Source organism: Zalophus californianus, chromosome 15 (genome assembly GCF_009762305.2).
Source record: "Zalophus californianus isolate mZalCal1 chromosome 15, mZalCal1.pri.v2, whole genome shotgun sequence".
NCBI lineage: Eukaryota > Metazoa > Chordata > Mammalia > Carnivora > Otariidae > Zalophus > Zalophus californianus.
Window position 1 is genome coordinate 17,167,000 of NC_045609.1, and position 25,145 is coordinate 17,192,144.

Here is a 25,145-nt window from a genome sequence, read left to right on the forward strand (position 1 = left end):
AGGATTGTGCACACACTCTTGGAGTGTAGGGACAGTTTAACTTCAAAAAGGCCTCTGTTGTAAATACTCAGTGTTATGGGCAGTGCCTGTCACTAAGTACTAGGGGAATAAATGAATTTCTGGGACAGAGCCTTGGATTTGGACTCAGAAGGCCTTGGCTTGAGCTTCCGCTCTGAATCCTGCAAACTCGACCACCAGCCAAGTGACTTAAGCTTTTCAGCCCCTCCTTCTCCATCTGTCACGTAGAGATTAGTCTGCTCCCCGCCTCTTGAAGGGATTGCAAGGATTCAACAAAATAATGTGTATGAAGGAGCTGTGAGCACGGATCAGGTCTCAGTTATTACAGATTTGGTTACATGTGAACATTTCATTTATTCTCAGTTTCCTGGACTCTAAAAAGGTAACTCCCATCCACTAAAACCCAACCCAGAGGGAACTGCAGCTTTCCTTTCATACTGTCCTTCCTGCGAGTATGTGGAGGGTGCTGCGCACAGAGACTCTTCCCGCCCTCCCTGGGGCTTAGACCGGCAGCCGCAGGCGTGGAGAGCGGGTATTTAGAATGTGCCTTGAGCAACTGCAGATGGGCTTTTCCATCGCTTCTCGGCCTTCTGGCTAAGGTCAAGTGCAGCTTATTTTGTATCTGCCCCCTCTTCCTCTCACCTTCTCTCAGTCGCCTTAAATTAGAAAATTCAGAATCACAATACTAGATTTGAAGTCTATGCCTTGAATATCTCATGGAGGAGAACAAGATTTGAAATGCAAAAAAAAAAAAAAAAATACCAACAACCAGTACTGAGAGGTTAAAAAAATACTTTTTAAAGTAAACAAATGCAAACAGAGGCTTTCACCGTGGGTTCTAAAGCAGGGTTTAGGAATGTGGGCAGGGAGGGCTCTTTGTGTTACTTTGAAATGAGAATTTTTCAGAAAAGAGCTGTAGCAGAGATGCTAACTACACATTGGACAAGGGCTGAGATTCGGTTTGGTTTATTCCAAATCCATGTGATGAGAACCTAGACATAGTACTTCCGTCCCACAAGCAGTAGAAGCCCCTCAGTGAACCAGTCTTGCCAAACTATTTGGTGCTTTCTCCTCTGCACTGTGCTCATAAACACAGCATCAATGTGTGTAATAGCTGGGAACTTTTTCTTTGCATTTTTATAGATCTGCTGTCCGAGGAGGTCAGAGTGTTTACGTATTGTCTCATTCATCCCAGCGGCATCCCCATGAAGTATAGAAGGAGCAGAGGGTGTCCCAGTTACACAGATTGGAAAACTGAGTCAGTGGTGACATGCCTTCATTAAATTAATGAACTTAGTTTAGATATCTTTATTTCTCTTGTTAACTGTAGAGACAATGTATTAAATGGACCAATGAACTGGAGCTATCTTTATATTCTAAAGCTGGTCTCTTCAGGTCAAATGCAATTTAGAAATTAATTAAGTGGGTGGTGTGCTTATTTACTTTACGATGTAATACATTAGAAATTACTTAGGCAATATTACGTGACAAATGTCGCAACTGTCCAATCTGGTAGGTATAGCAGACATTTTGGATTTCCCTAGGGAAAACACAGTGAAAATTTTTATCTGTGATGTAAGGATATTTCAAGAATTGTATATCCCGAGCACATATTTTTTGATCAGCCTTCACTTTGAGAGTTCCCTGAGACCGTTCTCTTCGTTATAATAAACGAGAGAAGTGCAAGGGATGGCTGCCCACCACTAGCCAGGACGATGGTGGCATAAAGGTGGTGATGGTCCCACTTGCTATGAGGACAAACTCACAGCCAGTTCATGTGCTTAGAGATTGATTCATTCGAACGTAGTGTCTTTGTTCCCAGTGGCTTCAGATCTTGATTCTACTATGTCCCCTCTTTGGCAGAATGAGGTAGAGAGCTGTGCAGTGATTAGACAGGAACCCCGAAACCAAAGACTCTTAAAAGCTGAAGAGAAATCAGACTTTGAAGAACTGTGGCGTCCCAGCATGCTGTAAGTGCAGTGGGCAGCAGATGTCTCCCGGGCATCTCCCCTAGACGTCCACAAACACCCCAGACTCACCACGCCCCAGCTGGACCCCTGACCTCCTCCCACCCCCGCCCCACCCCACCCCACCCCGCAGCTGTCTCCCCTACTTCCTTACGTTGGTTCACGCTCTCACCTTCTACCCAGGCTCTTCAGCTTCGAAGCTTCCTTCCCTCCCTTCTCCCTCATCCCCCATATTCACGGCCAGCAGATTCTTTGTTGGCCTTTAAGAATATCTCCTGAGTTTGACCCTCCTTTTCTGTCCTCAGAGACACTGTCTCAGTTTGAGTTTCCATTATGTCTTGCCTGGACCTCTGCAGCCACCTCCTCGTTGGGCTCTCCTCCCTCCCCTGTCCAGCCCGGCTCCTCTGTTGTGGCCCGTGGCAATCATCTCGAAAGAGTCAGTTTTGTGAGGTCCCACACCTGCTCACAGCCCCCAGCCCTCACTGCTGGCAGGGTGATGGCTGGACTGCGGAGCATGGCAGAGGCCCTTCCGCTTCTGGCCAAGCTCCCCACACCAGCCTGGTCCCTGTCTTTTCCTCTCCCCCGCTTCCCCCCCGTGCACCTGCGCTCCTGCCGCCCCGCCTTCCCCACCGGTGCTGAGCACCCTGTCGCTGTGCACCGGCATTCCCCCCTGTCCACAATGCTCTCCTTCTTTGCCAAACTCCTTCTCATTCTCCCAGACCCAGCTCAGTTGCCACTTCCTCCATGAAGCCTCTCCTGGTGTCCCAGGCTCAGTTAGTTCTTCCTTTCTCTTTATTCCCTAGACTTTTACTTGTATCTCTATCGTAGCTCTTAGTTTATATTCTAATAACCTGGTTAAGTAATTGGCTTTCTAACTAGACTGAGTTCTTCAAGGACAGAGAGAATGACTTGCTTGTCTTTGTGTCCCCTGCCCCTCACACTGCCCCTGGCACATAGTAGGCGCTCAATACATGTTTGTTGGATTAAAAATATAGTTGTAGTACTCCCAAAAGATCAAGACTATACCAGGGCCAGAAGCCTAATGAGGAGTAGTCTTCAACATTTCTGAAGTGTTAAAATTTATCCATTCTCATCCTTCTACCAAATAGATTGTGGGACTCCTTAAAGAGCAGGTGGTTGTCCCCATTGTTGCCTTAGAAGAGTTTGAAAGCCAGCCCCTCTGACCCTGCTGCCCCGTACAGAGGAAGTCAAGAAGCAGGGAATGCGATGATTTTCTGAAAAGAATTTGGATTATGTGCCTACAAAATCATTAAATATTTATTGAGTGCCTACCATGTGCAAGACATATGACATCTTTAGTAGTTTTTTTGCTATGAATTATCTAATTAGGTGTGAAATACACAGACATTTTGGTCTTTCTCATTAAAGCCATTAGAGATCATGATACTTTGTAGCCGCTAACTTAAGTAAGACATGTCTTTTCCTTGGGAAATGTGTGAAATGTCTTCATAATTTTTTATCACAGTAAATAGTCAAGTCATAATGGAAAGTACATTGAATACAGTTTAAGATGGGAATGTTTATTGTGAAGCAGAATGGTACATTTTATTAACAGTTTCCAGAGGATTCCACAGTGGCCAGGTGCGCTGTGTGTTCCCTAAGGACTCCTCACCTGTGCCCCCTTCTCCGATGCCGGCAGAAGCTATGCCCCAAACGCCCCCAACTCAAGGTTTCTGTTTTATTTTGTTTTGCTGTTTCTTTTTCCTATAGATCATGGGAATCCTTCTGATTCCCAGTCAGTCTGGGAGGGAGCCCTGTTGCTTTTTTTATGGACAACGTCACGCTGGGCTTGCTTTTTTGTCTCTTGAGTGGTTCAGTTTAAGGGCTGCTGGTTATGGTCATTTAAGATTATACTTCGCACAGCTAGTAAGCTGACTTTTATTCTGCAAGGCCTTTATTAATTAAAGAAATGATGTTGACACGAAGCTGATATCGTTAGTAATCAAAGCCCTAATGAAATAGGTAGTGAGAAGCCGTTTTCCCATTCTGAAAGGGAGACACTTTTACGGCTCTGTTATTATTCATAGCAGTGCATTTGTTTACTGTTGAAATTAAATCCTCCTGACTCATAGTTTGTCATACTCTCTACCTCTCTTTTTTTTAAGTCCTCATATTCAAAAAAATCACTCCGAGACATGTGTAATATATTTTTAAGTCCTTTAGTGATTTAAGTGAAACTCTATTTTAACAGTTATGCAAATGACATAATTTTCTATATACTTTTTTCAGGAAGCTATTGAATCCTTCAAAGAAGCCTTGAAGCAAAAAGTTGATTTTATTGATGCGTATAAAAGTCTGGGACAGGCCTATAGGTAAGAAGAACAATAGTAATCGGGGTAGGAGGGAGGGCGTACAGTGGGGAGACAAGAGAGCCTCACATAGTAGTGTTATTTTAAAAGAAACTGCATTCCTTAACCAAAAGAGATTGTCATTCTAAGTCACATAGGCATTTATAAGCTTGTTGAGACCTTCTCTGGAATATAGAAAGAACCATGTGTCAGATGATATCATGATATGTATTATTACCTCTTTATTACAGCTTTGCTTCATATAGGTCTCGAAAATGTTAGTTCTTCAAGGGTTATTGTTTTGAATAGTGGCATTATACGCTGTTGAGTCATAGATACTGGTGCTTTTCTAGGTGATAAGTAAGGTTAATTCCCACATCATTGTGATTGTTTGAAGATTCCTAGATTAAAGGGATGGAAAATTATGCCGCATCCCTATCATCGGTATGATTGATTATGATATAGTTATTATGCATCTGTATCAGGAGTGAGGAGTTGTGCCTAGACTCTGATGTTCTGACTTCATGTGTCACCCCGGCCAGTAGTAGAGCTTACTCTGACTTTTGGCTTTCAACAATTTTTACACTCTGACCCGAAAAGGAGATTGCATGGCGTGAAAGAAGGGGCTCAGTGTTCAGGAGTCAGGAGATTTGGTTCTAGTTCTAGATTGCCCATTTCATACTTGTGTGTCCTTAATTCAAGAGGTTATTTATCTGATGGTGGTAGTTGGAGACGCTCTCTTACACTAACTTGAAGAAAGCGTCTTTGAGTTCGTCTTGGGTTTAAATGATGACCTTTATCCTTGCTGTCCCACAGAATTGTTGGGGACATACATTGAAAACAGATTTGAAAGCACCCAGAGTAATTAGTAAAGTGCTATAGAAATATAAGCGAGTGTTATATTATATAAAAATATTCATTATTTACAGAAAATTGACACATGGGACATTTTGAAGGTGCTTTTATTATTTGTAAAAATGTAATATGTAAAAGAAGGCTGGCAATAATCATTTCCATTCTGAAATGATCACAACTCTAAAATACACTTTTTAAAAAAATTTTTAAATTATGAAATGATTTACCAGATTTTAAGTGAAGTACCTTCTGTGACAGGAATATACAATTTTAAGCCTCTGAATTTGATTCAGAATGATGACCCTGTGTATGATTGTAATCTACATAGTTGTTTTTTTGTTTTTTTCCAAAGAAGAAGCATGGTTTTATCTAAATACTAAAAATTACAGTTTTTTACGGGTGGGAGCTCATGAATGGGGGAAAAGGATTTGAATAAGCACTTGCCTTTGGAAATCAATACATTCATTTTCCCCAAAGACTTTCAAGGGCTTTGTGGTTATCCTCTAATCTGGTAAAATTTAGGAGAAATAAGTGGGATGTAGCTGACCTCTAGAATGGTAAAATAGAGAAGAACATCCGCAGCAAGGTATCTGATTCACACATGGGACTGTAATCCTGAGGCTAACTTACTCTGTGTGTCCACTGAAATGTTCTGCACTGTGCTCATAACTGTTGTTAAATACCTAGAGAACTGGGCAATTTCGAAGCTGCCACCGAGAGCTTTCAGAAGGCACTGTTGCTCAACCAAAATCATGTGCAGACCCTGCAGCTTCGGGGAACGATGCTTTATCACCATGGCAGCCTGCAGGAAGCCCTGAAAAACTTCAAGGTGGGCATCCCTAAGTGAGAAACGCCGTAACAGGTCTCAGATTGTTCTTCAGTGACTTTGAGTGGGATGAATAGGGAGGAGGGCCAGGAATCGTGTGTACACCTTAACAAAAAGAAAGAAAACCATTGCCATGTCTTAAAGACTACTTTACAGAGCATGTATTTGGTGTGATTTAGCCTGGAGGAAAAACGTTTCCAACTCCAGACTGAAGAATAAAGCACTTAAAACTCATCCGCGACTGTACTGATAGTAATACAGCATTTTCTCCTTCCGCGCGTCAGCGGTGTCTGCAGCTCGAGCCCTATAATGAGGTGTGCCAGTACATGAAAGGACTCAGCCATGTTGCCATGGGACAGTTCTATGAAGGAATAAAAGCACAGACTAAAGTCATGCTAAATGATCCTCTCCCGGGCCAGAAGGCTAGCCCAGAGTATCTGAAAGTGAAATATCTCCGAGGTAAGTCACAAAATGGCTCATTGAATTTTAATGCTCAGAGCTGCAGAAATCATATTGCTTGTCTCTCTTATGTTCCATAGGAGACAGCTGAGTCTCGAAGACACGAGGTAGCTTGATCATAGCTGCCCCCCACCCCCCGCCTTGGTTAGCGGCAGTACCTGGATTGTATAGGGCCCCTGTCTTCTATTTTTTTTTTTTTAATATTTTTTATAAGGGGCGCCTGGGTGGCTCAGATGGTTAAGCGTCTGCTTTCGGCTCAGGTCATGATCCCAGGGTCCTGGGATCAAGCCCCTCATCGGGCTCCCTGCTAGGCGGGGAGCCTGCTTCTCCCTCTGCCTCTCTCTCTCTCTCGCTCTGACTCTCATGAATAAATAAATAAAACATTTAAAAAATAAATCTTTTTTATAAGATTTTATTTTTTTATCAGAGAGAGAGAGAGCGAGCAGGAGCAGGGGGAGTGGCAGGCAGAGGGAGAAGCAGGCTCACTGCTGAGCAAGGAGCCTGATGTGGGACTCGATCCCAGGGCCCTGGGATCATGACCTGAGCTGGAGGCAGACACTTAACCGACAGCCACCCAGGTGTTCCTGGGCCCCTGTCTTCTAAAGACTGGTCCAGTACTTTGCCACTGCCTACATATTTTTTCTTTTTTAAGTTAAAAATATTTTACTCAAGTCAGAAAAACCTATTTTGAGCTGCAAGTGACAGTCATCTGGGTATCGATGTGTCTTCATCACATCTCGTCTAGAGACCTAGGAGTCAGAGGAAAGTAACAGTTCTGAGGTTTTTACTGTTAAATGTAAACTTGGTATCTTTGATCTGTGTCATTCCTTCATTTCACAATTCTCACATACTTTGGAGACATTCAGTTGGGATGAGGAAGAAAGCCAATCTTTAAGCTATCTTTGGTTTGTCAGAGTCTCACTTTTTTCTCTGCCATACGTAATGGCATTTTTTGGTTGTTTTTTTGTTTTGTTTTGTTTCAAATCAATTTTTTAATCGAAGTACAATTAACATTCCGTGTTATATTTGATTCAGGCACACAATATAATGACTCAAGAATTCTGTACATTCTCAGTGCTCATCACGGTAACATTTTTATTGTTCACACAGAGCACAAACCTTTACTTCCCCTTCTGCTCTTTCCTTTGTCATCATTAACCCTCTCACACCAGTACTGTCCAACTGTAAAAAATACGAGCCCTGGAGTTGTAAGTTTGTAGTAGCCACGAGAAAAGTAAGAATAATCATGTGGAATTAATTTTAATAATACATTTGATTTGATTTGACATATGCACGATATCAGTTCAACATGTAATTAATATGAAAACACTTCATTAATATCATTAGGTATCTTACATTATTTTTTTGTACCAAGTCTTTGAAATCGGATGTGTATTTTATACTTATAGTACATCTTTATACTTACATCTCAATTAGGATGTTAAATTTTCATTGGACATTCTTAATTTGAATTCTTGTTTCATAAAATTTAAAATTGAAAGGGTAGATTCATATATGTGCGTTATTCCAAACATTCTGAAGTTTTCTAATAATTGGCTCAAATATCAATTTTTACATTTAGATTAATTAGATTAAAATTTAAAATACAATTTCTCCATCACTCTGGCCACATTTTATACTTTTATTTTTCTTTTTTGAGAGAGAGAGTGTGTGCACAAGCGTGAGCAGTGAGGGCGGGAGAAGAGGGAGAGGGAGAGAAAGAATCTCAAGCAGGCTCCATGCCCAGCATGGAACCCAACACGGGGCTCAATCTCACGACCCTGAGATCATGACCTAAGCCAAAACCAGGAGTTGGATGCTTAACCGACTGAGCCACCCAGACACCCTCCACACGGGCCATGTTTTAAGTGTTCACTAGCCAGGTGGCTAGGGGCTGCCTACTGGACAGCATTGCTCCTCACTCTAAATTATGATTTCCTCTTGTTTCCTGGTTTAGTAGAACATGTGAGCTGTAGACTGAAGGAGGGGCACTCCATATTCTGGTATTTTTCTGCACTGCTTCTATAGCAATAAGCAGCAGTTAGTTGATGAAATCATGTACATAGTTGATTCATATCAATTGACAGAGAACCAGGCTCTGTCTGACACTGAACTTGGATTCTCAGATTCTGCAACCAAAAAGTGAGATCTTTGGTGCTGTTCATGGAAAAATGATGAAAATTTAGCTAAAGTGGACCCGGATTGACTGGCTTATGTTCGATCTTGGTATTTTGAGTTACCCTGTATCATATAATAATAATAACTTACTACAATTTGGAGTCTCCATTTAGAATTCTTAGAGTTCTTGGAATTCTTGGAATTAATGCTTTGTTACAAAGTATTTGTATGGCAACCAGCAATAAAAAAGATTTCTTCAGCAATATTTGGGTGTGTCAGATCTCGTCTCCTATCTGCAGAGTATTCTCGATATCTTCACGCACACCTTGATACTCCTCTTACGGAATATAACATTGATGTGGATCTGCCTGGAAGCTTTAAAGACCACTGGGCTAAAAATCTACCTTTCCTCATAGAAGACTATGAAGAGCAGCCAGGGTTGCAACCCCACATAAAGTAAGTGCTTTAAATGAAAACAACCTTTCTTGCTTTTTCAGGCTGAGCTATAAGCTCATCCTGATAATGCTTGCTCAGTAAATGGCTTCCTATCCATGTTTCTCAGGAATTTATTTTTGGATTTGGTATGTCTGCAGATATTTCTTTTAGTTTGTAAGGTACACTGAAACTTACCTTTGGATATCACCTTTCCTTTTAGCCCGATCTTCCTGCTAATTTTATGCAACCTTCAAACTTCAGATGTACTTGTTGATATACATTACTATTACCATTTACTTTTAAAACAAATTACTCAAAACCAAAACTTTGAAATTACACTGCTGGCCAACTACTGTTGCATTATGACTAAAGGGCTATCTGATTACAAAACAGTTAGATCTAGGATAGAAATTCCTGGGAGTCTAGCAATGCCTTAAAAATTAAGAAAAATCTGCAAAGATCAATCCCCTCACTGTCTAAAAGAAAGAAAAGCAGGGGACAGATTCAAACTAGAGTGGTGAATGATAGGCACATTGGAAAGGAAGAAAGTCTCCTGGAGGTGAGGGCATCTAACAGCCAGTACAATGGAATGCCTTGAGGCATAAGCGAGATGGGTTTGCTGAGCTTTTTTAAGGAGCTAAAGTGGTTCCATATTGGAGGACCATATTCACAGGATCTCAACAAGAGCAAATGCAGATCCTGCCTGAGAAGATAGTAGTGCCAGTTTGGGGGTCCAAGTATTCCCACAGATTAAGATCATTAGTATGAGAATCAAAAACCAAGATCACCAAAATCATATGTGAAAATCAACAGAAATAACAAACAACAGATTTAAACTCTCAAGGACTTCAGATATTGGAATTGTTGAATACACTAACTCCAAATGAAATGTTTAAAGAAACTATGAAGAAACCACAAACATGAGCAAGAAACAAGAGATTATTAAAAATGGCCAGGCAGATTAAAAATAAATTGGAAGCTTTAGGAATAGAAAATATAATCATTGAAATAAAGAATTCAGTATGTAAGCTAAACAGCAAATTAGACATAACAGAGAAAATTGCAGAAGTGGAAGATAGAGCATCAGGAATTATCTAGAATGTAGCACAGAGAATCCAGGCGTTAGAAAACATGAGAGATAGAAAATGTGGAAGATAATAAGAATGTCTGGCATATATCGAGATGAAATCTTGGGAGGAGAGAATGGAGGAGAGGCAATTTTTGAAGACCTAGTGGCTAACAATTTCCCAGAATTAAGGAAACCTAGATCTACAGATTTTTTTAAAAAGCAAGATAAATGGGAAGAAATCCATATTCAGACACATCTAAAGTAACAGGAGAGCACATAAGGAGAAAAAATTTTTTAAATAGAAAAACACCTACTTAAGGTCAATCACCTACTTAAGGTCACTAATTGGACTGACTGTAAGCCTCTCAACATCAAAATGGCAGCTAGAAGATAATGGACTATCTTCAAAGTGCTGAAAGGAAAACTAACTTTCAACCTAGAATTCTATACCCAATAAAACTATCTTTTATGAATAAAGACCAAATAAATATATATTCAGATAATAAAAAACTGAACCACCACCTGCCATTCACTATAGAAACTTCTAAGGCATGTAATTAAAGAAAAAGGCAATTGATCTCAGGCAATATTTGAGATACAAGAAGGAATAATGAGAAAAGAAAAATGGTAAGCATGAGAAATTGGTAAGTCTAAATAAGCATTGTCTATATAAAATAATATCTGATTGGGGGCTTTATAAAAAGGACAGAAATAAAATACTGGGCACAATAACAAGTAAGTTGAGGGATAGCAAGAAGAATTAAGTATTCTAAGGGAATATGGGTTAAATATTATGTTAAAGCTTTAAGTTATACATAAATATTTAAAATATCTAGGGTGAGTACTAAAAGTTAGAAACAAAATGTATAGCTTCTATATTAGTAGCAAAGTAAAAACAAAACAAAACAAAAAATTTAAATCTAAAATCAACCAGAAAAGGGGGGACTGGGAGGCATTAAACAAGTGGTACAAGTAAAAAGAAAAAAATAAGAATAGGTTGAAATAATCCAGACATATTAATAATGACAATATATCTAAATGGATTTAATGTCAAAAGACAGACATAGTTGGATTGGAATGTTTTAAAAATCCAGTTAAATGCTTTTTACAAGGGGCACATAATGCATAAGGACACAAAAATTGAAAGTAGAGGAATGGAAAAAGTTCTACTTGGGAAACACTAAAAGAATCCTGATGTAGGTATTAATATTAATAGATTTTTTTATTTATTTTATTTTTTTATTAACATATAATGTATTATTTGTTTCAGGGGTACAGGTCTGTGATTCTTCAGTTTTACACAATTCACAGTGCTCACCATAGCACATACCCTCCCCAATGTCCATCACCCAGCCACCCCATCCCTCCCTCCACTCCGGCAAACCTCAGTTTGTTTTCTGAGATTAAGAGTCTCTTTTGGTTTGTCTCCCTCTCTGGTTTTGTCTTGTTTCATTTTTCCCTCCCTTCCCCTATGATCCTCTGTCTTGTTTCTCAAATTCCTCATTTCAGTGAGATCATGTGATAATTGTCCTTCTCTGATTGACTTATTTCGCTTAGCATAATACCCTCTAGTTCCATCCATGTCGTTGCAAATGGCAAGATTTCATTTTTTTGATGGTTGCATAATATCCAATTGTGTGTATGTGTGTGTGTGTGTGTTGTGTGCGTATACCACAGCTTCTTCATCCATTCATCTGTTGATGGACATCTAGGCTCTTTCCATAGTTCGGCTATTGTGGACATTGCTGCTATAAACATTGGGGTGCACATGCCCCTTCGGATCACTGCATTTGTATCTTGGGGTAAGTACCCAGTAGTGCAATTGCTGGGTCGTAGGGTAGCTCTATTTTCAACCTCCATACTGTTTTCCAGAGTGGCTGCACCAGCTTGTGTTCCCACCAACAGTGTAGGAGGGTTCCCCTTTCTCCGCATCCTTGCCAACATCTGTCGTTTCCTGACTTGTTAATTTTAGCCATTCTGAACAAGTCAGGGAACGACAGATGTTGGCGGGGATGTGGAGAAAGGGGAACCCTCCTACACTGTTGGTGGGAATGCAAGCTGGTGCAACCACTCTGGAAAACAGTATGGAGGTTCCTCAAACAGTTGAAATTAGAGCTACCGTTCGATCCAGCAATTGCACTACTGGGTATTTACCACAAAGATACAAATGTAGGGACCCGAAGGGGTACGTGTACCCCAATGTTTATAGCAGCAATGTCCACCATAGCCAAACTGTGGAAAGAGCCAAGATGCCCATCGACAGATGAATGGATAAAGAAGAGGAGGTATATATACACAATGGAATATTATGCAGCCATCAAAAGGAATGAGATCTTGCCATTTGCAACAATGTGGATGGAACTGGAGGGTGTTATGCTGAGTGAAATAAGTCAGTCAGAGAAAGACATGTATCACATGACCTCACTGATATGAGGAATTCTTAATCTCAGGAAACAAACTGAGTGTTACTGGAGTGGTTGGGGGTGGGAGGGATGGGGTGGCTGGATGATAGACATTGGGGAGGCTATGTGCTACGGTGAGCGCTGTGAATTGTGCAAGACTGTTGAATCACAGATCTGTACTTCTGAAACAAATAACGCAACATATTTTAAGAAAAAAGAAAAAGAAGAAGATAACAGGAGAGGAAGAAAAGGGGAGTATGTCAGAGGGGGAGACGAACCATGAGAGATGATGGACTCTGAAAAACAAACTGAGGGTTCTAGAGGGGAGGGGGGAGGGGGATGGGTTAGCCTGGTGATGGGTATTGAGGAGGGCACGTTCTGCATGGAGCACTGGGTGTTATGAACAAACAATGAATCATGGAACACTGCACCAAAAACTAATGATGTAATATATGGTGATTAACATAACAATAAAAAATTAAAAAAAAAATTTTAGCCATTCTGACTGGTGTGAGGTGGTATCTCATTGAGGTTTTGATTTGTATTTCCATTATGCCAAGTGATGTTGAGCACTTTTTCATGTATCTGTAGGCCATTTGGATGTCGTCTTTGCAGAAATGTCTGTTCATGTCCTCTGCCCATTTCTTGGTTGGATCATTTGTTCTTTGGGTGTTGAGTTTAATAAGCTCTTTGTAGATTTTGGATACTAGCCCTTTATCTGATATGTCATTTGCAAGTACCTTCTCCCATTCTGTCGGTTGTGTTTTGATTTTGTTGACTGTTTCCTTTACTGTGCAAAAGCTTGGTGAAGTCACAATAGCTCATTTGTGCCCTTGCTTCCCTTGCCATTGGCGATGTTTCTAGGAAGAAGTTGCTGCAGCTGAGGTCGAGGAGGTTGCTGCCTGTGTTCTCCTCTCGGATTTTGATGGATTCCTGTCTCACATTTATGTCTTTCATCCATTTTGAGTCTATTTTTGTGTGTGGTGTAAGGAAATGGCCCAGTTTCATTCTTCTGCATGTGGCTGTCCAATTTTCCCAACACCATTTGTTGAAGAGACTGTCTTTTTTCCATTGGACATTCTTTCCTGCTTTGTCAAAGATTAGTTGACCACAGAGTTGAGGCTCCATTTCTGGGCTCTCTGTTCTGTTCCAATGATCTATGTGTCTGTTTTTGTGCCAGTACCATACTGTCTTGATGATTACAGCTTTGTAATAGAGCTTGAAGTCCAGAATTGTGATGCCGCCAGCTTTGCTTTTCCTTTTCAACATTCCTCTGGCTATTCGGGTTCTTTTCTGGTTCCATACAAATTTTAGGATTACTTGTTCCATTTCCTTGGAAAAAGTTGATGGTATTTTGATAGGGATTGCATTAAATGTGTAGATTGCTCTAGGTAGCATAGACATTTTCACAATATTTGTTCTTCCAATCCATGAACATGGAAAGTTTTTCCATTTCTTCATGTCTCCCTCAATTTCTTTCATGAGTTATTCTATGGGTTTCTGAGTACAGATTCTTTGCCACTTTGGTTAGATTTATTCCTAGATATCTTATGGTTTTGGGTGTAATTGTAAATGGGACCGACTCCTTAATTTCTCTTTCTTCTACCTCGTTGTTGGTGTATAGAAATGCCACTGACTTTAGTGGGTTGATTTTATATCTTGCCACTTGACTGAATTCCTGTATGAGTTCTAGCAGTTTTGGGGTGGAGTCTTTGGGTTTTCCACATAAAGTATCATATCATCTGCAAAGAGTGAGAGTTTGATTTCTTCTTTGCCAATTCGGATGCCTTTTATTTCTTTCTGTTGTCTGATTTCTGAGGCTAGGACTTCTAGTACTGTGTTGAATAGCAGTGGTAATAGTGGACATCCCTGCCATGCTCCTTACCTTAGGGGAAAAGCTGTCAGTTTTTCCCCATTGAGAACAATATTTGCTGTGGGTTTTTCATAGATGGCTTTTATGATGTTGAGGTATGGTACCCTCTATCCCTACACTGTGAAGAGTTTTAATCAAGAAAGGATGCTGTACTTTGTGAAATGCTTTTTCTGCATCTGCGGAGAGTATCATATGTTCTTGTTCTTTCTTTTATTAATGTATTGTATCACATTGATTTGTGGATGTTGAACCAACCTTGCAGCCCAGGAATAAATCCCACTTGGTCGTAGTGAATAATCCTTTTAATGTACTGTTGGATCCTATTGGTTAGTATTTTGGTGAGAATTTTTGCATCCATGTTCATCAGGGATATTGATCTCTAATTCTCCTTTTTGATGGGGTCTTTGTCTGGTTTGGGGATCAAGGTAATGCTGGCCTCATACAATGACTTTGGAAGTTTTCCTTCCATTTCTATTTTTTGGAACAGTTTCAGAAGAAAAGGTATTAATTCTTCTTTAAATGTTTGATAGAATTCCTCTGGGAAGCCATCTGGCCCTGGGCTCTTGTTTGTTGGGAGATTTTTGATGACTGCTTCAGTTTCCTTACTGGTTATGGGTCTATTCAGGTTTTCTATTTCTTCCTGGTTCAGTTTTGGTAGTTTATACGTCACTAGGAATGGATCCATTTCGTCCAGATTGTCTAATTTGCTGGCATATAGTTGGTCATAATATCTTCTTATAATAGTTTGTATTTCTTTGGTGTTGGTTCTGATCTCTCCTCTTTCATTCATGATTTTATTTTTTGGGTCCTTCCTCTTTTCTTTTTGATAAGTCTGGCCAGGGTTTATCAATCTTATTAATTCTTTCAAAGAACCAGCTCCTAGTTTCGTTGATCTGTTCTACTGTTCTTTTGGTTTCTATTTCATTGATTTCTGCTCTGATCTTTATTATTTCTCTTCTCCTGCTGGGTTTAGCCTTTATTTGCTGTTCTTTCTCTAGTCCTTTAGGTGTAGGGTTAGGTTGTGTATTTGAGACCTTTCTTGTTTCTTGAGAAAGACTTGTATTGCTATATACTTACCTCTTTGCTGCATCCCAAAGATTTTGAACAGTTGTGTTTTTATTTTCATTTGTTTCCATGATTTTTTAAAAATTCTTCTTTAATTTCCTGGTTGACCAATTCATTATTTAGTAGGATGCTCTTTAGCCTCCATGTATTTGGGTTATTTCCAACTTTCTTCTTTTGATTGGAGTTCTAGTTTCAAAGCACTGTGGTCCAAAAATATGCAGGGAATGATCCCAATCGTTTAGTACCAGTTGAGAGCTGATTTGTGACCCAGGATGTGATCTATTCTGGAGAATGTTCCATGTGCACTAGAGAAGAATGTGTATTCTATTGCTTTGGGATGGAATGTTCTGAATATATCTGTGAAGTCCATCTGGTCCAGTGTGTCATTTAAAGCCTTTATTTCCTTGTTGATCTTTTGCTTAGATGATCTGTCCCTTTCAATGAGGTGGGTGTTAAAGTCCCCTACTATTATTGTATTATTGTTGATGTTTTTCTTTGATTTTGTTATTAATTGCCTTATATAATTGGCTGCTCCCATGTTAGGGGCATAGATATTTAAAATTATTAGATTTTCTTGTTGGATAGACCCTTCAAGTATGATATAGTATCTTTCCTCATCTCTTATTATAGTCTTTGGTTTAAAATCTAATTTGTCTGATACAAGGATTGCCACCCCAGCTTTCTTTTGATGTCCATTAGCATGGTAAATGGTTTTCCACCCCTCACTTTAAATCTGGAGGTGTCTTTGGGTCTAAAATGAGTCTCTTGCAGACAGCCAATCGATGGGCCTTGTTTTTTTTTATCCAATCTGATACCCTGTGTCTTTTGATTAGGGCATTTAGCCCATTTACATTCAGGGTAACGATTGAAAGGTATGGATTTAGTGCCATTGTATTGCCTGTAAGGTGACTGTTACTGTATATTGTCTCATTCCTTTCTGGTCTATGTTACTTTTAGGCTCTCTTTGCTTAGAGGACCCCTTTCAATATTTCTTGTAGGTCTGGTTTGGCATTCGCAAATTCTTTTAGTTTTTGTTTGTCCTGGAGGCTTTTTATCTTTCCTTCTATTTTCAGTGACAGCCTAGCTGGATATAGTATTCTTGGCTGCATATTTTTCTCATTTAGTGCCCTGAATATATCATGCCAGTCCTTTCTGGCCTGCCAGGTCTCTGTGGATAGGTCTGCTGCCAATCTAATGTTTCTACCTTTGTAGGTTACAGACCCATTGTCCTGAGCTGCTTTCAGGATTATCTCTTTGTCTCTGAGACTTGTAAGTTTTACTATTAGATGTCGGGGTGTTGACCTGTTTTTATTGATTTTGAGGGGGGGTTCTCTGTGCCTCCTGGATTTTGATGCCTGTTTCCTTCCCCAAATTAGGGAACTCCTCCGCTAAAATACTCCAGTATACCTTCTGCCCCCCCTCTTTCTTTCTTCTTCTTCTTCTGGGATCCCAATTATTCTAATATTGTTTTGTCTTACGGTATCACTTATCTCTCGATTTCTCCTGTCATGATCCAGTAGTTGTTTAGCTCTCTTTTTCTCAGCTTCTTTATTCTCCATCATTTGGTCTTCTATATCACTAATTCTCTCTTCTTCCTCATTTATCCTAGCAGTTAGAGCCTCCATTTTTGATTGCACCTCATTAATAGCCTTTTTGATTCTAGTTCTTTTATTTCTCCAGAAAGGGATTCTCTAGTACCTTCTATGCTTTTTTCAAGCCCAGCTTGTGTCTTTATAATCATCATTCTGAACTCAAGTTCTGACATCTTACTACTGTCCGTATTGATTAGGTCCCTGGCAGTCAGTACTGCCTCTTGCTTTTTTTTGAACTGAGTTTTTCCATTTTGTCATTTTGTCCAGAGAAGAATAGATGAATGAGAGAACAAAATGCTAAAAGGGTAACAATGACTCCAGAAAAATATACACTAAACAAATCAGAGGAGACCCAAAACTGGGGGGAGAAGAAAGGAAAAAAAAAAGAGAGAGAGAGTATGATCAGGCTGGTGAATAGAACAGAGCCACACCCTAGATTTTGGGTGTATTTTGGTCTGTTAGAAGAAACTGCCTCCCAAAATTTTAAAGAAAGAAAAACTTTTATGTATACAAAAATAAGGGTAGGGGCGCCTGGGTGGCTCAGTTGTAAAGCGTCTGCCTTCGCCTCAGGTCATGATCCCAGGGTCCTGGGATCAAGCCCCACATCAGGCTCCCTGCTCAGCGGAGAGCCTGCTTCTCCCTCTCCCACTCCCACTGCTTGTGTTCCCTCTCTCGCTGTGTCTCCCTCTGTCAAAATAAATAAAATCTTTAAAAAAAAATAAGGGTAAATCTGATGAAGGGATGAAATATGACTGTAAAGATGAAAATTAAAAAAGATTTTAAAAAAGGAATTGATAAGATGAGAAGTTGGTTGAAAAAAGAAAGAAGAAAAAAAAAAGGAGAGAATGTGATCCGGCGAGAGAGTAGAACAAAGCTATACACTAGATCTGGGTATGTTTTGGTCTGTTAGAAGAAACTGTATCCCAAAATTTTAAAGAAAGAAAAACTTATATATATACAAAAAAAAGGTTAAATACAATGAAGGGATAGAATATGACTTTCAGAAAGTGGTCGCTTTTCTGTTCATAGAGTTGCTGCTATTCTTTTCTTCGATCTCCTGCTGAGTTTGTAGATGTTCAGAATGGCTTGATAACTATCTAGCTGAATTCCTGGGAGAGGACCAAATTTAGGTCTCCTACTCCTCTGCCATCTTGCTCCTCCAATATTAATAGATTTAAAATTATTAATTTTAATTTTATTTTTTAAAGATTTTATTTATTTGAGAGATTGAGCAAGAGGAGAGTATGAACAGTGGGGAGGGGCAAGGGAGAGGGAGAAGCAGGCTCTGCACTGAGCAGGGGGCCCGACATGGGACTTGATCCCAGAACCCCAGGATCATGACCTGAGCCAAAGACAGATGCCTGACCAAATGAGCCACCCAGGTGCCCCTATTTTTTTTTTAAGATTTATTTATTTTAGAGTGTGTGTGTGAGCGGGTGGAGGGGCAGAGGGAGATAGGGAGAGAATTTCAAGTAGATTCTGCTCGTGCAGAGCCTGACGGCTCAATCTCACAACTTGAGATCATGATCTGAGCTGAAAGCAAGAGTCAGATGCTCTGACTGAGCGCCCCTAAAATTTTTTTTAATTACTGGTAACAAAGATTATTACTACATAAGGACAGAAGTTCAAGTCACCAGGACGATATAAATCTAAACTTATATACACCTAATAAAATAACTTTAAAAATTGATAGAAATACACAGAAAACAATAAATTCAGTATCCTAATGAGAGATTCTAATTTTTGGTAAGTCAGACACCAAAAACTAGTAAGAATTTAGACTATTAGAATAACATAATTAACAAACTTATGGTTTACTATAGAACTGTGTACCCAATAATCAAAGAATACATATTCTTTTCAAGTACACTTAGGTCATTTATAAAGACTGACCACTTACTATGCATATTTAAATACATTTCAAATAAGTGGTGTCATAATTGACCACAGTATAATTAAACATACATATAAGGAAAAAAATCTTCCTTATTTGGAAATTGAAAAGCAGACAATTAAAATGTGGACTAAAGATGAAATCTACAGTGGAAATTTGAATATGCTTTAAAAATGAAAAAAGATGAAAACACATACCAACACTTGTGGAATACAGTGAGATCAATATTGTAAGAAACATTAATGTCTTTAAATGTTATACTAGAAAAAAAGTCAATAGGTATAAAAATTAAGGAGTAGGAAAAACAACAAAGAAAGCAGAAAGGAGGGAAAATAAGGCTGAAGAGAGAAATTAATGAAAATTAAATATAAAACAGACTTTCTTCAAAGTCAAACTTTTGTCTTTTTTTACTAATAAAATTTCTGGTGAGATTGACTTTTTTTTTTTACAAAAGTAACTAAAAAGCTGAAACTGTTAGAAATGCTAAAAAGAGATATAACCACAGATGAACAGATATTAAAATGCTCAGGATGCCATGAAAATTTGCATACAAATAAATTCAAACCCAAAAAAATAAATGGACTGGGGCGCCTTGGTGGCTCAGTTGATTAAGAGTCTGCCTTTGGCTCAGGTCATGATCCCAGGGTTCTGGGATGGAGCCCCGCATCAGGCTCCTTGCTCAGCGGGGAGCCTGCTTCCCCATCTACCTGCCACTCCCCGTGATTGTGCTGTCTCTCTTTCTCTGTGATATAAATAAATAAAATCTTTAAAAAAAATAAATGGACTAATTCCTAGAAAATCATAATTTATCAAACTGACTTGAGAAGAAGTAAAAAGCCTGAATAGTTCTGTGACTATTAAAGATATTGAATTGGTATTTAAAAATATCCCCACTTACACACACACACACCACACACACACACACACACACACACACACACACACACATACACCAAAATCACCAAGCCCAAATGGTATCACAGAAGTGTTCTGTCAAACTTGCAGGAGAGGGCGCCTGGGTGGCTCAGTTGGTTAAGCGACTGCCTTCGGCTCAGGTCATGATCCTGGAGTCCCGGGATCGAGTCCCGCATCGGGCTCTCTGCTCAGCAGGGAGTCTGCTTCTCCCTCTGACCCTCCCCCCTCTCATGTACTCTCTCTCTCATTCTCACTCTCTCAAAATAAATAATAAATAAATCTTTAAAAAAAATAAAAAAAAACTTGCAGGAGAATAGAAGGTAATATTTCTAAATTATTTTGTAAGGCCAGTATAACAGTGATACCAAACCTGATAAAGATTGCACATGAAAGGAAAATTAGAGGCCATTCTTACTCTTAAGTGTGGATTAAGAATCCTAAACAAAATCCAAATTCATCTGTATATAAGAAAGATAATATCATACCAAATTGGGTTTTCCTAGAAATAAAAAGGTGATCTAACTTCAGAAAATGTATAAATATAATTGCCAGTTGGTAGATTAAAGGAGAAAAACCATATTAATTATGCCAACAGATACAGAAAAACAAGTAGAAAAAAATAACCATTTACACTTTAAAACTCTTAGCAAAGTGGAAGGCCAAAGTACAATAGTCCCCCCACTTATGTGTGGGGGATATGTCTCAAGACCCGCAGTGGATGCCTGAGACTATGGATAGTACTGAACCCTATGAGTACAGTTGACCCTTGAACAACATGGGTTTGAACTGCACAGATCCACTTTTATGTGGATTTTTTTTGATAAATACCATAGAGTATTATAAATGTATTTTCTCTTCCTATGATTTTCGTAACGTTTTCTTCTCTCTAGCTTAGTTTATTGTAAGAACACCATGTATGAATGATTCATGAACACCATGAATACATACAACGTACAAAGTATGTGTTAATCAACTGTTTTCATTATTGTTAAGCTTCCAGTCAACGGTAGGCTATTAGTAGTTAAGTTTTGGGGGAATCAACATTTACACACGGATTTTCAACTGCAGGGCAGTGGAGGTCAGCATCCCGTGCTTCCAACACCAGCACTGTTTGGGCCTCCTCTACCACATCTTTTCCCGTACATATATACCTGCGATAAGTGTGACTTATAGAGTAGGCATAGTAAGAGATTAACAATGGTAACTAATAATAAAATAGAACAATTACAGCAATATACATAATAAAAGCTGTATGCAATTTAAAACTTATTGTTTCTTTCTGGAATTTTTTATTTAATATTTTTGGACTGCAGAGCACCCCAGGTAACTGAGACTGCAAGAAGTGACGAGTAGACGGGAGGGGAGGACTGCTGTGTTTCCTCAGCCTGATAAATGGTTAACCTGTAGCAAACATCATTTTAATTAATGAAGTGTTAGATATAATCACATTAAAATCAGGAGCAGTAAGTAAATAAATAAATGAAAATAAAAATAAAATCAGGAACAAGACCAAAAAGCCTGAAATCATTGCTTCTCTTCAGCAGTGAAGTAGAGGTTCTAGACAGTGCATAACAGAAGAAAAATCAAAGTTATATAGATTTGCAATTCATATGTTTTTTTTAAAAAAAAAAACCCAAATCTACAAACAAATTATAAGAAATGGTGCATTTAGCAAGGTGGTATTATAATTAATATACTTATAAAATTCATTTGCATTTCTGTATACTAGCAACAAACAAGAATACCATTTAAAATAGCAATAAGTACTTAGGAATATATCTTACAAATGTACAAAACCTGTATGGAAATCATTATAAAACATTATTGAAAGTTACTGAGGGAAAACAAATAGAAATACTGTTTAAGAGTAAGAAGTTCAATAATATCAATGGGTCAATTCTCTGCAAATTAATTATAGATTCAATACGATGCCATTCCAAATCCCAACATTTTTTTGAGGAACTTGATAAGCTAATTCTGTCAATTGTATGGGAGAACAAAGGCCCAAGAGGAATCAGGATACTCCTGGAGAGGATGATGCCCAGGCTTGGAGGGGGACGTTTCTCATTCTACCAGACAGCAAGACTTCGGATAGTCGTGAAGACAGCATGGTTGGCATTGGTGCGGGGATACCCAGATGGACCAAAGGAGCATAGCAGAGAGCTTAGAAGGATTTATCTGGAGAGCCTAGATAAATGACAAAGGTGGACCATAGATCAGAGAGGATCTCATCCAGCGGGAATGCTCCAATTAGGTTGTCATATGGATAAAAACAAAATTGATTTTTATGATGGTGTAGTTGTGATCCAGTTCCAGATAGATGAATGGCACATTTTTTTTTTAATTTTAAGAGAAAATAGAAGTGAATAGTTTCTTAATTTTAAGGTTGAAAAGGATTTCTTAAGACACACAAAGTGTAGACCTTAGAAAGACAAATGGATCGGACGACATTGAACCTAAGAACTACTGTTTGACAAGAGACTCCATAAACCATGAATAGCTAAGCCAGAACTCTGAAAAGGTACTTGCAACCTGTAAACTGATTAAGTATCCAAAATTAGTATCCAGAATTTATGAAAAATTTCTACAAATTAAAAGGTGAAAGTCAAATAACCAGTAGAAAATTGTGCAAAACACGTGAACGAGGGAAAGCATGAATGGCAAATTTGGTTCATAAATACATCTGACCCCATTTCTCACCTGGGAGTTGAACAAATATTACAAAGTGTGATAATAGTAATATTGACCAGAAGGATGGGGGGGGGGGTCAAGGAGAATTTTTATATACGCCGGGTGAGAGTTGAAATTGCTATAACCCCTTTGCCAGATGTTTGTGATTATCTTGAAAAATTGAACATTTGTACGTTCTACAGTCTTACAATTCTGCTGTGTATATTCAGTAGAGAAACTTGTACTTGTGCACATGTCCGACAGGAGATCTGTCCCAGACTGCTGATAGTAGTGTTTGTTCAAATGGAAAACTGAAAATCATCCCCAGTGTCCATGAACAGAAGAATGGATAAAAGTGATACCAGCCCACGTGGGATACTGTACAACAATATAAGCAAACAACCCACATGACAATGTGGATTACTCTGAAAATATAAAGTTGAGTAAAAAACAGCAAGTCAGTAAACTACAATGTCGTATCATTTTTCCCATAAAGTTCATAGGCAAAACTATAGAGTATATTGTGTAGGGACATACATTTGTAACCTAGTTTTTAAAAAGAAAAAAAGGAATCATGAACATAAAATTCAAGATAAGTCCTCTCTTGCTGGGAGGCAGGAGAATAGGGTGGATGGAGAAGATAGCGTACAAATAGACATAATTGTTCTAGTTCTTAAATTGGGTTAATGAGGTTGTATGCTTCTGTGTGTATCAATTATTATGTAATCAGAAGTATTAAAATAGACTAGTCAGAGAGGTTATATGTATTCTCTACCACTCCTTTTTAGAGAATCATCTGTGTGCAGAAGAGCATTAACATGGCAGGCCTGCACGGCTGTCTCTAGAAAAGTCTGCTGGCCCCTGGGTGGCATCTGGGCACTTGGATTTTAGGAGTTGACGAGTGGCTCACTGTACCTAAGCTGTTTCTTCAAACAGCATGGTCTATGCTAAACACCTACTTTCCTTCTGGGTGTCTGGAATATGGGTACTTGCCGGCTAGTGGCTGCTTATATGATCAGCCCCCGATAGAAACCCTGAGCAATGAGTGTCTCATGAGCTTCCGTGGTTGGCAGCATTTCACACGGGGGAGTTAATCCTCTGTGTCTCCCCTGGGAACGGACCCATGGAAGCTTGCGCCTGGTTTGCTCTGGACTTCGCCCCAGGAGCTTTTCCCCTTTGATGCTCGTGCTTGTGTCATTTTGCTGTAATAAATCACAGCCATGAGGACAACTGTGCAGTCCTCTGAATCTTCCTAGTGAATTACTGAACCTGAGGGTGGTCTTGGTGACCTCTACATAACCTATAACTTAAAATTGCAAACTTTGTTATGCAAACTTCAAGGAGGTTGGCAGCTAAACAATTCATACTAGTCACATAGGCCATTCCTAAGTATACTTGGTATAGTATGACTTGGGGCAGGGGTAGGGGATGAACATAGGGCAGAGATTTGGTTGCATGTTGATAAAGACAGTCCATGCAGTTTATATATTCTGGGGAAGTTTTTTAAAGCAAATAATGGTCACAGGTATCTTCTGAATTGCACTCCAGTTATCAGTGTTACTCTCAAGCATGTGAAAATAATTGTGTGTGCACACACTCACGAAGATTCCGCCTTTCAATTTGTGTGTGGTTAGGTGCCAAGCACTGAAGTAAAGATTCTGTGGTCATAGGTTTCTTGATTAGTTTTCCAGTGGAGGAAGTGACTGTTTTCCAGGTGAAATTGGATTACCAGACATCTGTCGTAAAAGTCCTTACCATGTATGTAATGTTTCTTCCAGAGACGTGTTACATCAGAACTTTGAGAGTTATAAGCCCGAGGTACAAGAGCTCATCTGTGTAGCTGATCGTTTGGGATCACTGATGCAATATGAGACACCTGGTTTCCTGCCAAACAAGAGAATACACAGAGGTATTCTGAAACTGTCTGAACATGGAAATATTTCTGACACAAGAGCAGGGATTGTCAAACCATGTTGTGCTTAAAAAAAAAAAAATCATTTGTGCTGTTGACTCAGAATCTCCATTTGATCGAGACAAAAGTGTAGCGATTCATTCACAGAGAATTCTGGAAGAAGACTGCCGCCAGCATGACTTTTATGCTGTTGCAATAGTGTAGATACAGAATATAGGTCTTAGGTCATCACTACAGATCAGATGGTTCATCCACGGGAGCTGTTTGCTTAGTGTGGGAGCGAGGGAGAATTTAAACCTCCAGTTGCATCAGTAGGAGGCAGAGCTGGGAGGAGACAACTTTGGGGGTGCCTCTATGTTCCCCTGATAGATTTTAGTTTTATTAGGACCGTCACAACTGTAATGTATCTCTGGTCTTGTTAAATTACCAATACTTAACGATTCTTTCTACAGTGACTCTGGAGTTATCCTCAAGACTGTGTAAAGTGGGTGATAATCAGTTCCTCTCAAGTGTACTTACAAATGCTTGTTTTCTCAACTTTTCCTTCTTTTAGCCATGGGTTTGGCGGCGTTGGAGGTCATGCAAGCTGTCCAGCGTACGTGGACCAACTCGAAAGTTCGAATGAATGGGAAAACACGGCTAATGCAATGGAGAGACATGTTTGACATCGCAGTAAAGTGGAGACGGTGACTAATCTTTAAATGAAAATAAACTCGAAGTGTTATTTTAAAACAGTAGAAGCCTCCTCTAGTTAACAGGTGTTTTG

General features: G+C 39.2%; 1 protein-coding gene across 8 annotated transcripts in view; it reads left to right on the forward strand.

Moving 5' to 3' along the window:
* Positions 1 to 25,145, forward strand: part of TTC13 (tetratricopeptide repeat domain 13) — a 91,383-nt gene that overhangs the window by 45,720 nt on the left and 20,518 nt on the right. For 4 of the 8 annotated variants that reach the window (XM_027596252.1, XM_035724250.1, XM_027596254.1 and 1 more), the window contains 6 exons: positions 4,236 to 4,318; positions 5,837 to 5,978; positions 6,260 to 6,434; positions 8,852 to 9,008; positions 24,246 to 24,376; positions 24,933 to 25,065. In XM_027596252.1, coding sequence (XP_027452053.1) covers positions 4,236 to 4,318; positions 5,837 to 5,978; positions 6,260 to 6,434; positions 8,852 to 9,008; positions 24,246 to 24,376; positions 24,933 to 25,065 — 821 coding nt within the window. Of the gene's footprint in view, positions 1 to 3,561; positions 3,676 to 4,235; positions 4,319 to 5,836; positions 5,979 to 6,259; positions 6,435 to 8,851; positions 9,009 to 24,245; positions 24,377 to 24,932; positions 25,066 to 25,145 lie in introns of all 8 variants that reach the window. The other 4 variants (XM_027596248.1, XM_027596249.1, XM_027596253.1 and 1 more) reach the window with 2 other exon arrangements.